Raw genomic sequence first — 14983 nt, 5'->3', positions numbered from 1 at the left:
ACGAGTGTCAAAGCTCCCTTTGGCTGCTATATGGAGAATAGACCATAGGTGGGGGGGTGGGGATGAAAGGGAGGCAGAGGACCCATTAGGAGACTGCTGCGAGAGAGAATGGTGGCCTGAACCAGGGAGATGGCAGGAATTTGGGTAACTTTTGGAGACAGAGTTAAGACCTGTGAAAGATTTGATTGGGGCGGGGGTGGGGATAGGAGAGGTGGGCGTGGGCAGTGAGGGATAAAGTGTATTAAGACAGCTCCTTGATTTTTGGTGGTGCCATTAACTGACCAGTATTCCATAAAAGAAAGGGCTTCTCAATCTCTCCAAAAACTCAACCAACATAGTTTCACAATAAAGGAGAGCCATTCCTTGATGTATACGGGTATGTGGGTACATTTATGACACACATGTGTGTATATGTGTAGACTAAACGTGTGTGTTAACTCATGTAACTCTCACAGCAGCTCTATGTGGCTAGTTCTTTACCTTATTCAACAGATGAGAAAACTGAGTCCCATGTTGAAGTCATGGCAGGGATGGCTCCAGAGCCTGCACTCTCCACATGTAAATCACCCCCATTCTTCTCATCTCGCCCTGGAGCAGTGCAAAAACTGTCAAGAGCTGTAATTGGCCAGGGTGATGCTGGTCTGGTCCAGTCTGTCATTTGTGATGGGTACAGGTCCAGAGAGGGGCAGCAAAAATCAGCCAGCAAGTTCATGGCGGGGTAACTCCCAGGTCTCCTGGCTACCCTGTGTCCCTGTGTGGGAAAGAAGTCAGAGAGGAAGCAGTGGGACTGCGGGAGGTGGGCGAGGTGGTGGCAGTTGGGTCTGTCCAGGTCTTGCAGTTCAGCAGGCACAGTGTAGGCCGAGTCAGATGTCAATCCGTACCTGTGGATCCACACCTGTAAATCGATACCTGTGTCTCCAGGGCCTGAGGCCTAGGCTTGAGCTCCTGCCTCCTATCTTGGCAGCACGGGCCTTTTCTCTGCCATCTGCAGCCCCTGAAATAGAAAAGGAGTGGGCGAATTGGGTGGCGGAGACACAGGTGGAGATGCAGATTCACACAGGCCAGACCATGAGGCGCCACCTCTTAAACCTTCCAGCTGTCCTATGTGGGCCCCTGCGTCACGCGAGTCACATCCAGGGTTCTAACCCTGGCCGCCTGGCCGCCTCGCCACCTCGTGAACAGGCCAGGCAGGCTCCCCGCTGGGGCCTCTGCAGTTTCTGTTTCCTCACCCAGGAATGCCGTTCCCCACATGTCTGCGTGGCTCCCACCTCACTTCGTTCCAGTCTCAAGTGTCACCTGCTCAGAGAGGCCTTTCTTGACACCCCATTTAACATCATGGCCCTCTCCTGTTACCCCAGCTCTGCTCCAGCTCTGTTTTATTGTGTGGCACATGCACATGGTGCCACCTATGGGTCGTGTGTGTATTTACATGTGTGATTATTGAGTTTTCGACTGAGTTATTTTGATAGAGGTGCCATGGGAAGGTGGTCCTCTGGGCTTATTTTTTTGGTTTGTTTTTCATTGCCTATTATTTGTAGAAATATATGTACAGGGAAATTGTTCTCTGCTTTAGGAAAAATATCAGTGCAATTGGAATGATAAATGACTGGCGTTTAACCGAAGTGTCATGAAGATCATGGGGCCTGGTAAGGATCAAGGTGGCCCACCAAGCCCGTGCCATCTAAAGGAGGTGGCTGTGACTGCTTGTGCCCAGGGTTGCCAGGTGGGACTGCGGATATAGGGCACCAGGTTCCTTTTTCAACATTAGATGAGTGGGAAATCCAGATTTTGTGTGAGTTTCCCCAAATGTTTGACTGTAGCTTCAGTTGGTTTTTAGGAAAACTCTACTGACCAGACAAAACGCGTTTGTGGACTGAATACAGTTCATGGGCTGCACCTTCACAGCTTCTGTCATAAGGAAACTGAGGGCCTTAGTCTGAAGAAGTGGGGCCCAGGGCCTGACGTGCATGGAGCAGGAAAGGGAGAGAATCCTTCTGGGCTGAAGCAGAGGCACGAGGAGGGCTGGAGGGTTGACTCCCGAAGGAGCTGTTTTAGCTGTTCAGAAGGAAGGCTTGCTGCTTCTTCATCCACTGGGATGAACAGGTCATGCACTCGCCATCCCTGGGGGTGTGGAAGCCAAGACTGGATAAGGGGGAGGTGAGTGGGATGTAGGTGAAGGTGGGATGACGGCCTAGGTGACTCTGAGATTGTAATCATGATAACCCGAAATCAGTGTTCTCAGGATTAAGTTCTAACTATCCATATATCCTACCATTCATCCATCCCTCCATCTGCTCATCCACCCATCCCTTCATCCATCCCTTCATTCACCCATCCATCCACCAGTCCATCCATCCATCCATGTATTCATCCATCCACTCACCAATTCACCCATCCACCCATCCCTCCATCCACCAATTTATCCATCCACCCATCCTTTGATCCTTCCACCCACCTATCCCTCCCTTCATTCACCCATCCATCTATTCACCCATCCATCTATTCATCCACCAGTCTATCCATCCATCCATTCGTCCATTAATCCATCCACCCACCTATCCATCCTCATTCACGCATCCATCTATTCATCCACCAGTCCACCCATCCATCCATCTACTCACCCACCAGTCCACCCATCCATCCATCTACTCACCCACCAGTCCACCCGTCCATCCATCTGCTCACCCACCAGTCCACCCGTCCATCCATCTGCTCACCCACCAGTCCACCCGTCCATCCATCTGCTCACCCACCAGTCCACCCGTCCATCCATCTGCTCATCCACCAGTCCACCCATCCATCCATCTATTTATCCACCAGTCCACCCATGCATCCATCTACTCATCCACCAGTCCACCCGTCCATCCATCTATTCATCCATCCACCTGTCCATCCATCTATTCACCCATCCACCCATCCCTCCATTCACCAATCTCTCATCCACTCATCCCTCCATCTACCAATCTATCCATCCATCCATTGAACATTTATTGAGGGCCTACTACCTGCCTGCACTGTACAAGTGAGGGACAGTGTGGGGACTAGACCAGTCTCTTTTGGCCCCCATTCTCCCTCATTCCTGCTTCCACTCTCTCCCTTTCTGAGAAACCCCTCTCCTGGGAGATCCATGAATAGGGCAAGCTCAAGGAACTGGGGTGGAGGTCAGGGCTTCAGGGTCTGGCCTGGGGCTAAAGCATTAAAAGGCAGCTGATGGTGAAGACATTTCCTCTGAGAGCATTCCTGCAGGGGCCAGGGTGGGGGTCAGATCTCAGCGAGGGCACGTGCTAGCTCCTGTGTCGCATTCTTTTCCACACCTGCCAGGTCCTGTCCTTCTCCTGCTCAGACTTCCCAGCGCTGCTCAGGTCAAGCCCAACCTTTTCCCTTCTCTGCATCACAACTCCCAGACCTCTCCCACCCTCTCCTCTCACACTCCAGCTCCAGCACCCACCCAGTGACACCTGGCAGCTCTGCCCAGGCTATGGTTGCTCCCTTGGCTCTGGGCCTTTGCACAGGCTGTGCCCTCTGACCAAATGCCTTCACCTTTCCCTGCTCATCCTGTGGGTCTCAGTTCAGACTCTGCCTCCTCCAGGAATCCTGCCCTGAATGCCTGTTCAGGGCCAATGTCTCCTCTCCTGATCTGTGCCCCAATCTTACCCACTGTCCCCCTTGTTCACCCTGCTCCAGCCTCACCAGCCTTGTCATGGCTCCTTTCTGCCCCAGGACATTTGCGCTTGCTGTTTGCTCTGCCTCGAACCCCCTCCCTCTGTTCTTCTCCCCATGCTGGCTCATTCTCATCCTTCAAGTTTCAGCTCAGATGTGAGCACCTCCTTCCCCATGCATTAAACATCACTCCCCACACTCCCCACCCTGTCACCCAGCTTTATGTTTGACGGCACCACTGAGCACCAGCCGACACATTCCCTGTTTTACTCCTTCCTCTTGTCTGTCATCTTTCTCCTGTGCTGCAGCATCAGCTCCATGAGGACAGGGGTTTTTGTCTGTTTTATTCACTGCTGACCCCACCCACCCACCCAGAACAGTCCCTGGCATACAGTAGGATTCATTGGTGCTTACTAGGTGGATGAATGAAGAAATGCTTGTAAGCTTCCGTGGGAGTGTTTGGCCGGAGTGTCAGAGTAAGTGTGTAAGTGGGGACAAACACTGTCCTACCTCTGGTTTCGCACAACAGTCATCAGCACACAGACTGACTTCTGTGACCAAATGTGTGGAGATTTCTGTCCACTGGTGAGCAAGTGAGCAATTCTCCAGTGGACACCAGCTGGGTGTCCTCTAATTCAATTCAATTCAGACACTATCTACTTGGAAATAGCATCAGATCCCACAGGTTGAGGGCTCAGTCCCCAAGACTGCCCCCACTTCAGATGCCAGTCGTAAGTTCAGGCCTCTGGAACTTCTGACCAACCAGCTATAGATCAAGGTTCCTAAGCCCCCTTCTTGGGCTTGATTAGTTTGCCTGAGTAGCTCACAGAACTCAGAGAAGCATGTACTTACATTTACCAGTTTATTATAAAGAATATTATAAAGGATACAGACAAAGAGATGCATATGGCAAGGTGTGGAGAAGGGACGCGAAGCTTCCATGCCCACCGCGGGCCCACCCCTCTCCAAGAACCTCCACGTATTCAGCTATCCGAAAGGAAGTTCCCTGAACCCAGAGCTCTTGGGTTATTATGGAGGCTTCATGACATAGGCATGATTGATTAAATCATTGGCCATTGGTGATCAACTTAACCTTCAGTCCCTCTTCCCTCCCTGGAGGCTGTGGGGGTGGGACTTAAATTCCTGCCTTGGTCCTTCCTGTGACCAGCCCCCATCCTGAAGCTTCCTAGGGATGCCAGCCATTATTAGCATATAAATAGACTCTTATCACTTTGGAGATTCTAAGGATTTTAGGAGTTGTATGCCAGGAGATGGGGATGAAGACCAAATATGTATGTTTACAATATCACAGTGACCAACAATGACCCCTGACCTGCTGTTTGTTGCCCCAAGGGCTGGCTACCTGACACTGTATGGAGTTGAGGCATCGCCACACACCCATCAGAGCCAGGCCCAGGACCGTGTCCACTCAGCTGACGTCTTCCACACCTTCCGCCAGCTCGACCTGCTGCTCCCCAAACTGGCTCGAGGCTCCCTGTCAGTTGGTAAGTATCATGGGGCTCCCTTTGGGCAGTGGGGCAGATGGAAAGACGCAAAAGGTTTTTACTTGAAGACGAAGGATCAGAGGCAACATAATAGGAAGGATATTTCTAAACCTCTGGGAGGCAGTGAAATCCCCATCACTGGGGGTAGGCAAGAGCACAATGCTAGAAAAGCAGGGCTTGGATCAGAGCTGGGGTTCCTGGTAGAAATTCTGATTCAGCACATATGGACTGGGGCCTGAGAATCTGTGTGTGTTCTTTACTCGTTTTGAGTTGCTTTAAAAATTTTTACAAGTAATTCATGCTCATTATAAATAATTCAAGCCATTTAGAGCAAATAATAAAAGAATTCTCCACTTTCTACCCATCCCCAGCCCACCACTCCACTCCGCAGAAGTAATCACCATCACTAGCTTGGAGTATATCCTGGCAGAGCTTTCTCTGAATAGACACACACATACACACAGTTTTATGTTATTTTTATTATTTTCTATTTTTGTCTTTTTCTTTCTTTCTTTTTTTTTTTAACTGAGGTATAACTTATATACAAGAAAGCCCATGCATCCTAAATGCACAGCTGAGAGGTAGATCTAAACATCTCATGCTCCTTCTCAGCCAATATTCATCTGCTGAGGTAGCCACTATACTGGTTTCTTTCACCTCCAGTTAGTTATGCCTGTTCTTGAACTTCCTATAAAGGGAGTGATGCAGTATGTGCCTTTTTGTGTCTGTCTTCTTTCACCCAACTTAATGTCTGTGAGATTTATCCAGATTATATCAATAGTTCATTCTTTTCCATTGCTGTATAGTATTTCCTTAGAGTAATATTCTCCAGTTGATAGAAATTTAAGTAGTTCTCCGTTTGGAGCTGTCATGAATTAGGCGGTTGTGAACATTCTTGTATGTGTCTTTCAGGGCACACGGGCCCTCATTTCTCTTGGCTGTCAGCCCTGTAGTTTTATAACATGGATATATTACACTGGAAGAATTGTTCTGCACCTGAGAGCTTTCACTAAAGTACACATCTAGAGTATTTCCATATCAGTTTGCAAAAACCCACTTCATTCATTTTTGTGGCTACAGAGGGAACTTGGTATTGGTAAAGAGCTTCCTGGCTGATTCAGTGTCCAGGGCCATGGGAACCACTGGGCTGCACTATCCCCTGGGCCATGATGTTTCAAACTTCCCTGATGAGACGAATTCTTGGGGGCCCTTGTTAATAATACAGGTCCCCAAGCCCCATCCAGGTCCATTTGAATTTAAATCTCTGGGGGAAGGCTCAGAAAACTGCATGTTTGACAAGTGCCATGAGAAGGCTGAGCAGTATTGCGTGTCCACGTCTCAGATACTTGCAACAGAGGCCCGGATTCTAATCCCTGCTCAGTTTCCTCCTTGCTGGCATCTTTGAGCAAGTTGCCTCTTTTTGCCCCGGTTCCTTTCTCTGGAGGGACAGTTGAGGGGAGTGGTTGAGACAGACTCTGGATTCAGGTGGCTCAGGGTAGTTTACTGGCTCTGCTGCTCTGTATCTGTGTGTTCCCTCTGTGCCTCAGTGATCTCATCTGTAAAATGGGGAGAACAGTAGGCTCTTCCCGGAGGGTGGCTGTTAGGATTAGCTGAGGTAATAAGAGAAAACACTATTTGCTGAGCACTTATGATGTGCCAGATACCAGGGGAAGGATCATCTCATTCAGTACTCATAATATCTCACTGCCCCATATCCTTTATTTATATATTTTTAAAAACCAAAATTTAACCCGTTATTGATTTTATTTAAATTGTGAAGGAAACATAATCTTGTGGTTAACAACTCAGTGGTATAGACCTTATAAAATAATATCCCCTCTTCCAAGCCCAGTTTCCTATGAAACCAGTTGGTATATATCCCTACACGGTATTTTGTATGTTCGCACAATAGAGATAAATGTACATATAGAGAGTGTCTCTGAGTGTGTTTACAAAAAGGGATTGCATCTATTATTTGAAACTTGGTTTTTTTCTTAGACCTAACAATATAGCTGTACATTCTCTCTTGTCAATATAAACATTTGTAGAAGTATTAGCCAACACAATTAGACAAGAGAGATTAATCACAGACATAAGAGTGGGTCAAGAAGAAGTCAAATTATCCCTATTTACAGGTGGTCTGATACTGTACCTGGAAAATCCTAGGAAATCAATGATGAAACTAACTCAAGCAATAAAGGAATCCAGCAAGTAGAAGGATACAAAATTTACATAAAAATATAGATATATTTTTAGCCAGTATTTAGTTAGCCATCTTCCTCTTTTTTGCCTTTATAGTACTTTATTGTACCTGTATCTATTCTGTCATCTGGTGATGTCATTTCTCTCTGACAGTGTTCTGGAAGTGGGTTTTCCAGATCACAGGCCATACACATTACAATTTTTATTAGCTCTTGCCACATCATTTTCAAAACCATGGAGCAATTCACACGCCTACCCACTGGGAGGAGTCTGCAGTTCCCCACCAGATGTTATCAGTCTTTCCATTTGTTTGACAATCTGGTGGGCAGTGGTAGGTAACTTATTGTTTTAATTTGCAATTCCCCACAACCTTGTCAACAGGCAGTTATCAGCCTTTAAATCCTGCCAATCTGATGGGCAAAAAAGGCATGTAACATTTCATCACTACTATGATGAAACCTCTTTTGTGTTTCCCTAGCCGCTTGCATTTCCTCTTTGTAAACTGTCCCTTGTATATGTATGTGCGTGTATATACACATCGTATATATACATACATTATTATTTATTTATTTATTTATTTTTTGGCGGCTGGCTGGTATGGGGATTCAAACCTGTGACCTTGGTGTTACCAGCACCATGCTCTCCCAAGTGAGCTAATCAGCCAGCACATGTCCCTTATCTTTTTAGAGGCAACTCATTATCTTACCGAATCCTGCCGTCAATGGTGAAAGGTTGATATTACTATGCCCACTTTGCAGATAAGGAAGCTGAGACTCAGAGTTGAAATCACTTGTCTCAGACACACAGCAGGTAAGAGCCAGCAAAATGGAAATGGTCAGTCTGATTGCAAAATCCTGTGTGTCAAGCACCTGCCACATCTTAGCACTGGCTGCTTGTCCAGGAAAAATTGGGTTTCTCTATCTCTCTTTCCTCCATACAGATGCTCCAGGGAAGTCTGGGTAGATGCAGAGGGACCCTGCCATCATTCTGGGAGCAGCCCTGGGCTGGGCATAGGAAGGCTGCATTTCCCCGTGTGGGCATCAGGTGGCGATGTTGGGGGACAGTTTCTCATCTTAGGGCCAGAGGCGTGTGGGCAAAACAGCTCTCAGACCTTGTTGCAGGGTTTGTGAAGCAGTGCAGACTCTTTTGGCAGAACCAACCAAAATATAAAACGCACATTCCTTTGATCCTGTGCTTCCACTTCTAGGAATATCCTACAGAAAAGCTTGCACGTGTCTACAGATACACAGATATTTATTGTCATATTGCTTGTAATAGCAAATGCTAGAAGCAGCTTAAATGTCCACCAGTATGGGCTGATTAAATAAATTAAGCATTCATGTAAAGGCAAATTATCCAACTGTAAAACAGAATGGGATGCACTCATATAGGATAAAATCCACTGTTATGAAAAAACAAGCAAGGTGCAGAACAGTGGGTATAATATGCCACCATTTGTATATTTTTTAAAATGTGGGAATACATATCAATTTTTGCCTTTGGGAAGGCAGAGGTGGGCTGGACAGAAAGTCACTGTTTACAGGATGCCCATTTGAACTCTTAAAGTTTTTTTTTCTTTTTATTATTATTACTTTTTACTGTGTGCATATATTATTCCTCCTCCACTTGTAAAAATATAAGTATATTTTAAAAGAAAATCGACCCTTTGGGGACCTTTAGACCATTGAGTCTGGTGCTTCTAATACAGTAGGGAATTGGGAGCAGGGAACAGTTAAATAGAACCCCAAGCTAAACATAGTGCTTTTTTTCTGGAACACTTATTTTACTGTATTGTTTGGGGGAGCTGTTTTATTTTAATGTTGTTTTGGGGGAACAGGCATTCTTATATCAAAGAATCACAGAGTCTGATGCAATACTCTGATGCATTTTAAAGGTAAAACACAAAAGACATCTCCACTGGGGGTCTCTCCCTACAGGACCCCCCAAATCTCCAGGGCCTAGAAGGGTTTCCGAAGAAAAACTTGAGAGGTATTCAAGCCCAGGCCCTCACTTTATGGATGGGGAGACTGAGGCCCAGAGATGGGCAGGGCCTGAGCCAAGCCTACATAGAGTGGGGTCTGGGATATAAACCTGCTTCTCCCACCTTTGGGTCACCTGTCACCTAGGCCTGGCAGTTCTGATTCCCAGCACTGAGTCATTACACTGGGACTGATAGATAATACCTTATAATAATGGCAAGAACGTAGCATGTACTATTTACCAAACCCCTACCAGTACTTCTTTTGAATCTTCCTAATGACCCTTTGAGCTGAGTTGCCCCTTTACAGATGGGGGAAATCAAGGCTCAGAGATACAAAGTGATTTGCCCAAGATCATCCTGCTAGAAAGAGCAGAGCTGGGATTTCAACCTGGGTCTCTCTGGCTACAATCACTGGACTCTTTATTTCACAATTTATTATTTCATAATTATAGAAGTAATACATGAACATGTTCTCCTTGGACTGAAATTTGCTAATATTAATTTATTATTTAATAACACAGTTATTAAATAATGCTGTTAATATTTATTAGGCCTGTGCTTGGCATTGTTCTCTGTGCTTTGTAGATGTTAACGCTTGTGATCCATAAATAACCCTATGTGGTGGGTACTCCTATTATCCCAATCTACAGGTGAGAAAACTAAGGTGTCGAGAGGTGAGGTGACTTGCTTAAGATCAGGTGCTCTGCTCCAGGGCTTGGGCTCTTAACTGGGCTCCTCTGACTATTGTTTTAAAAAAATCAAATATTACAGAAAAGGGAAATCCTCTTTAGACCATATTCCCACTAAATCTATTCCCAAGGTCACCACTGTTATCAGTTTGGTGTTATCCTTCTAGAACACTGCTGTCCCATGGGAATGGGATGCAAGCCACTTAGGTAATTTTAAATTTTCTATTAGACACATTGAAAAAAAGGAAAAAGAGGTGAAATCTATTTTAATGATGTATTTTATTTAACCCAATATATCTAAAATATTAGCATTTCGGCATGTAATAAATACAAATGTTATTAGTGAAATATTTTACATTTTGTTTCTGATGCTAAGACCTTGGAACCTGGTTTTACACTCAGCACACCTCCATTTGGGCCAGCTACATTTCAAATGCTCAGTGGCCGCCTGTGGCTTGCGGCTACCCTATTGAACAGAGCAGCACTAGGCCTTTCTACACTTGGTAAAATATGGCAGGAGCCCAAATTATACTGTGATCTCAAATACACAGATTATACCGTGATCCCCAAAATCCCCATTTTCCCAGTGGGAAGGTTTTAAAAAAAAAATTGTCTTGTTTTGGTATTTTGATCAACCTAAATATAGAAATTAGGAATGGAACTTAAATAGTTACACTTCTTACCAACTTTGTTAAACATCTACAGTGAAGCTCTCACATGGTATAAACTAATCATTTAGAGTTTTTGCTTTCTTAATATGACCTTTGACCTTAACACCTTGCTTATCCACAGGCCCCAAGTTGAGGTGTCAGTTTTTCAGGTCCTCTCCTCTTCACTCCCACATCATCTGATTGAGAAGTCGGGCTAGCTGGTTAGCTCAGTTGGTTAGAGCATAGCCTTGTAACATCAAGGTCAAGGGTTCAGATTTCTATACTGGCCAGCTGTAAAAAAAAAAAAAAAGAGAGAGATGGAGACTGGTCTCCCTAAATCTATGTATGATGTTTTATGGGAAATTTTTGTATGGAGGAGGATTCCTACATTTTTTTATTTTTATTTTTTTTAGATAAATTTCATGAGGTTTAAACATTAAAAATATAGTTTGTAAATCATATATCTGATAAGGGGTTAATATCCAAAATATGTAAGGAGCTTATACAACCTAATAGCAAAAAACAACAAAACAAAACAAAACAAAAAATCCCAAGTAACCGACCAAAAAATGGGCAAAAGACCTGAATAGACATTTTTCCAAAGAAGATATACAAATGGCCGACAGGTATATGAAGAGGGGCACAGCATCTAATCATCAGGGAAATGCAAATCAAAACCACAGTGAAATGTCACCTCACACCTGTTAGGATGGATATTATCAAAAAGTCAAAAGATAAGTGTTAGCAAGGATGTGGAGAAAAGAGAGCCCTTATATACTGTTGGTGGGAATATAAATTGGTATAGCCATTATGGAAAACAGTATGGAGGTTCCTCGAAAAATTAAAAATAGAACTTCCATGTGATTCAGCAATCCCTCTTCTAGGTATATGAGTATATCTGAAGGAAATGAAATCTTGAAGAGCTTTCCGCACCCCCATTTCATCACTGCATTATTCACAATAGCCAAGACATGGAAACAACCTGAGTGTCCATGAATGGATGAATAAAGAAATTGTGGTATACGTATACAATGGAGTATTATCCAGCCATAAAAAAAGGAGGAAGTCCTGCCATTTGCAAAAACATGGATGAACTTGGAGGACATTTACGCTAAGTGAAATAAGCCAGGCACCAAAAGACAAATACCACATGATCTCACTTATATGTGGAATCTAAAAAATTCAAACTCATAGAAACAGAGTAGAATGGTGGTTACCAGGGATTAGGAGGAGGAGGAAATGGGGAGATGTTGGTCAAAGGGTACAAATTTTCAATTATAAGATGAATAAGTTCTGGAGACTTAATATACAGCATGGTAACTGTAGTTAATAACAATGTATTGTTATGTGTGAGGCTGGCCAGTAAGCCCACACAATAGAACATGGTGCTGATAACGCCAAGGTCAAGGGTTCTGATCCCCCTACCAGCCAGCTACAAAAAATTTTTAAAAAAGTATTACACACGCACACACACGCACAGGTAAACTATGTGAAGTGATGGATATGTTAATGAGTTTGCCCATGGTAATCATTTTACATTGTATATCGAAACATCATGGTGTACACCTTAAATATATACAAATTTTGTCAATTATATCTCAGTAAAGCTGGGAGACATAAAGTAATAACAGTGAAAAGCCCTCTCCCTTTTCTCATCACACCCTCTTGCACTCAGTCCCCCTTCCTCACAATTGATTAGTTTTATTAGTTTCACATTGGATCCTTCCAGCGTTCTTTATGCAAGTGCAAGCAAATGTGACTATCTTATTTTTCTCTTTTTTCCCCCACAAATGCATACCGAACACACTGTTATGGGTGCTTTGCTTTCTCCAGACAATGTGTAATAGCAGGAGCTGGCTCTTGTGTGAGGTTTAGTGTGAGCCCTGCACTGTTGTAAGGGCTACACAGATGTTAGCTCATTTGATCCATAGACCAAGTCACAAATCACTGCTATATTTTTTATACCCTTTCTTTTTAACCAGTCAAATTCTATTGTTGACTCACTTGCCAAATGACATTCACATACCTTCCTTTTTAAAAAAATTTTAATTGTGGTAAAATACATATAACATAAAATTTACCATTTAAACTGTTTAAAAAATTATACATCTTAGTGGCAGTTATCTATTTCCAGAAAATTGTCATCATCCCCAACAGAAGCTTTGTACCAACCAAATAATAACTCCTCCTCCCCTCCTCCCCCAGCCCCTGGTAACCTCTATTCTACTTTCTCTGTCTATGAATTTGCCAATTCTAAGTACCTCATGTAAGTGGAATCATACAATATTTGTCCTTTTGTGTCTGGCTTATTTCATGTAGCATGTTTTCAAGGTTCATCCATGCTGTAGAATGTGTCAGAATTTCATTCCGTTCTAAAGCTGAATAATATTCCGTTGTATGTATATACCACATTTGTTTATCCGTTCAACTGTCAACAAATACTTGGATTGTTTCCACCTTTTGACTATTGTGAACAACGCTGCTATGAACATTGATATACAGGTATCCATTTGAGTCTCTGCTTTCAGTCCTTTTGGGTATATACCTAGAAGTAGAATTGCCAGCTTATATGGTAATTCTATGTTTAACTTTTTGAGGAACCGCAAAATTCTTGCCCACAGCAACTGTAGCATTTTACATTTCCAACAGCAATGCATGAGCATTTCAGTCTCTCTGCATCCTCACCAGCACTTACTTGCTGTTTTTTAATAGTAGCCATCCTAGTGGACATAAGCTGATATCTCATTGTGGTTTTGATTTGCATATCCCTAATGATTAGTGAAGTTGAGCATCTTTGAGCATGTGCTTATTGGCTGTTTATGTAACTTTTTTGGAGAAATATCTATTCAGGTCCTTTGTCCATTTTTGAATTGGGTTGTTTGGGTTTTTTGCGGTTGTTAAGTTATAGGAGTTCTTCATATGTTTTGGATACTAGACCCTTATCAGACATATGATTTGCAAAGATTTTCTCCCATTCTGTCAGTTGTCTTTTCATACTGCATTGCTTTTTTTCTTTTGCTTGATTATTCATTTATTTATTCATTCATTGTACAAAATATTGCATGCCTCCTGTATACTCAGAACTGTTGTAGGCATAGGTGAAAAGTGGCAAATGTTCCTGCATTGCTTTTTAAAGTCATCCTTAAAAGCCATGTTTACAGTGATAATTCAAGATTACACTTGTGCCGTGGACTGAATTATGTCTCCCCCAAACTCCCTGAAGCTTGACTTTTGTCCCCCAAGTTTTATGTATTAGAAACTTAGCCCCCATTGGGACTGTTAAGAGGGTAGGCGATCCCTATTATGGTAATTGAAAGGTGGAACCTTGAAGAGGTGATTGGATTGTAGGACCATGCAGTAGTGAATGGATTAAAAATGGTGGTCAGGGGCATGGTTCTGAGGGTTTTAAAAGAAGAGGAGAGTCTGTCTTTCTCTCTCTCTCTTGCTCTCTGCTTCCACCATCTTGCAATGTGAGACTCCTGGGTCACTGTCGCCACCACCAGATGGACATTGGACTTCCCTGCCTCAGAAACTGTAAGCAATAAATTTCATTTTCTTATAAATCACCCAGTTCTGTGTATTTTGTTATAAGCAATAGAAACAGACTAATGCAACTTGTGTGGTCAGATGTCAAAGAATGTCAGTCTTTTCTAAATCTGTGTTAAATTTCTCTGCCTCCTTTTTTAGCTATCCCATCAGGTAATGTCTGTAACCATCCTGAGCCAGCATCAATTGAGGTGGTTGCAATGCTTCCTGCACCCTGCAGTCACCTGTTTAAAATCTGGATGCCCAGACCCCACCCCCAGTGATTCTGACATGATCAGTCTGGGGTGGGACCTGGGCATCCAGAGATTTAAGAGCTCCTGCTGGGGTGATTCTTCAGAGTGCTGAGAAGTTGGCAAACACAGGAAAATAATGTATTTCAGATGAATGCTTGGGCTCATTGCTTTAAATTGAGGTGTGTGTCACCTGAAATAGTGTCTAGAAGTTGAAGAAAAACATATTGAGCATATTATTTGTAAATGTAGCCAACATCCTTTAATAAAATAAGTTTAGCCCACATTTTTTGCCCTTTGAAACACCCGTGATGTGTGGGTTTAGAACCACTGGCTGGATGGTCTTCCTGAAACACAGCTTGGTAGTTCAAACATCTGTGGGAGAGTTTCTAGTACTTTGAAACTTTGTAGTGAGTTTCAAAAGGTGACTGACACTTTTCCAAGGGGTGATTTTGGAGAAAACCAAATCTTATATTTGTGCATATGTATATAAACATAGCATTGCCTCATAGCTTTAAGA

General features: G+C 43.6%; 1 protein-coding gene across 2 annotated transcripts in view; it reads left to right on the top strand.

Annotated features, from left to right (window-relative positions):
- PTGIS (prostaglandin I2 synthase) overlaps positions 1–14983 on the top strand; it is a 45390-nt gene that overhangs the window by 13318 nt on the left and 17089 nt on the right. For both annotated transcript variants that reach the window (XM_063112213.1, XM_063112221.1), the window contains exon 5: positions 5014–5165. In XM_063112213.1, coding sequence (XP_062968283.1) covers positions 5014–5165 — 152 coding nt within the window. The remainder of the gene's footprint in view (positions 1–5013; positions 5166–14983) is intronic.

This window comes from Cynocephalus volans, chromosome 1 (assembly GCF_027409185.1).
Source record: "Cynocephalus volans isolate mCynVol1 chromosome 1, mCynVol1.pri, whole genome shotgun sequence".
Lineage (NCBI taxonomy): Eukaryota > Metazoa > Chordata > Mammalia > Dermoptera > Cynocephalidae > Cynocephalus > Cynocephalus volans.
This window is presented reverse-complemented; position numbering and strand designations above follow the sequence as displayed.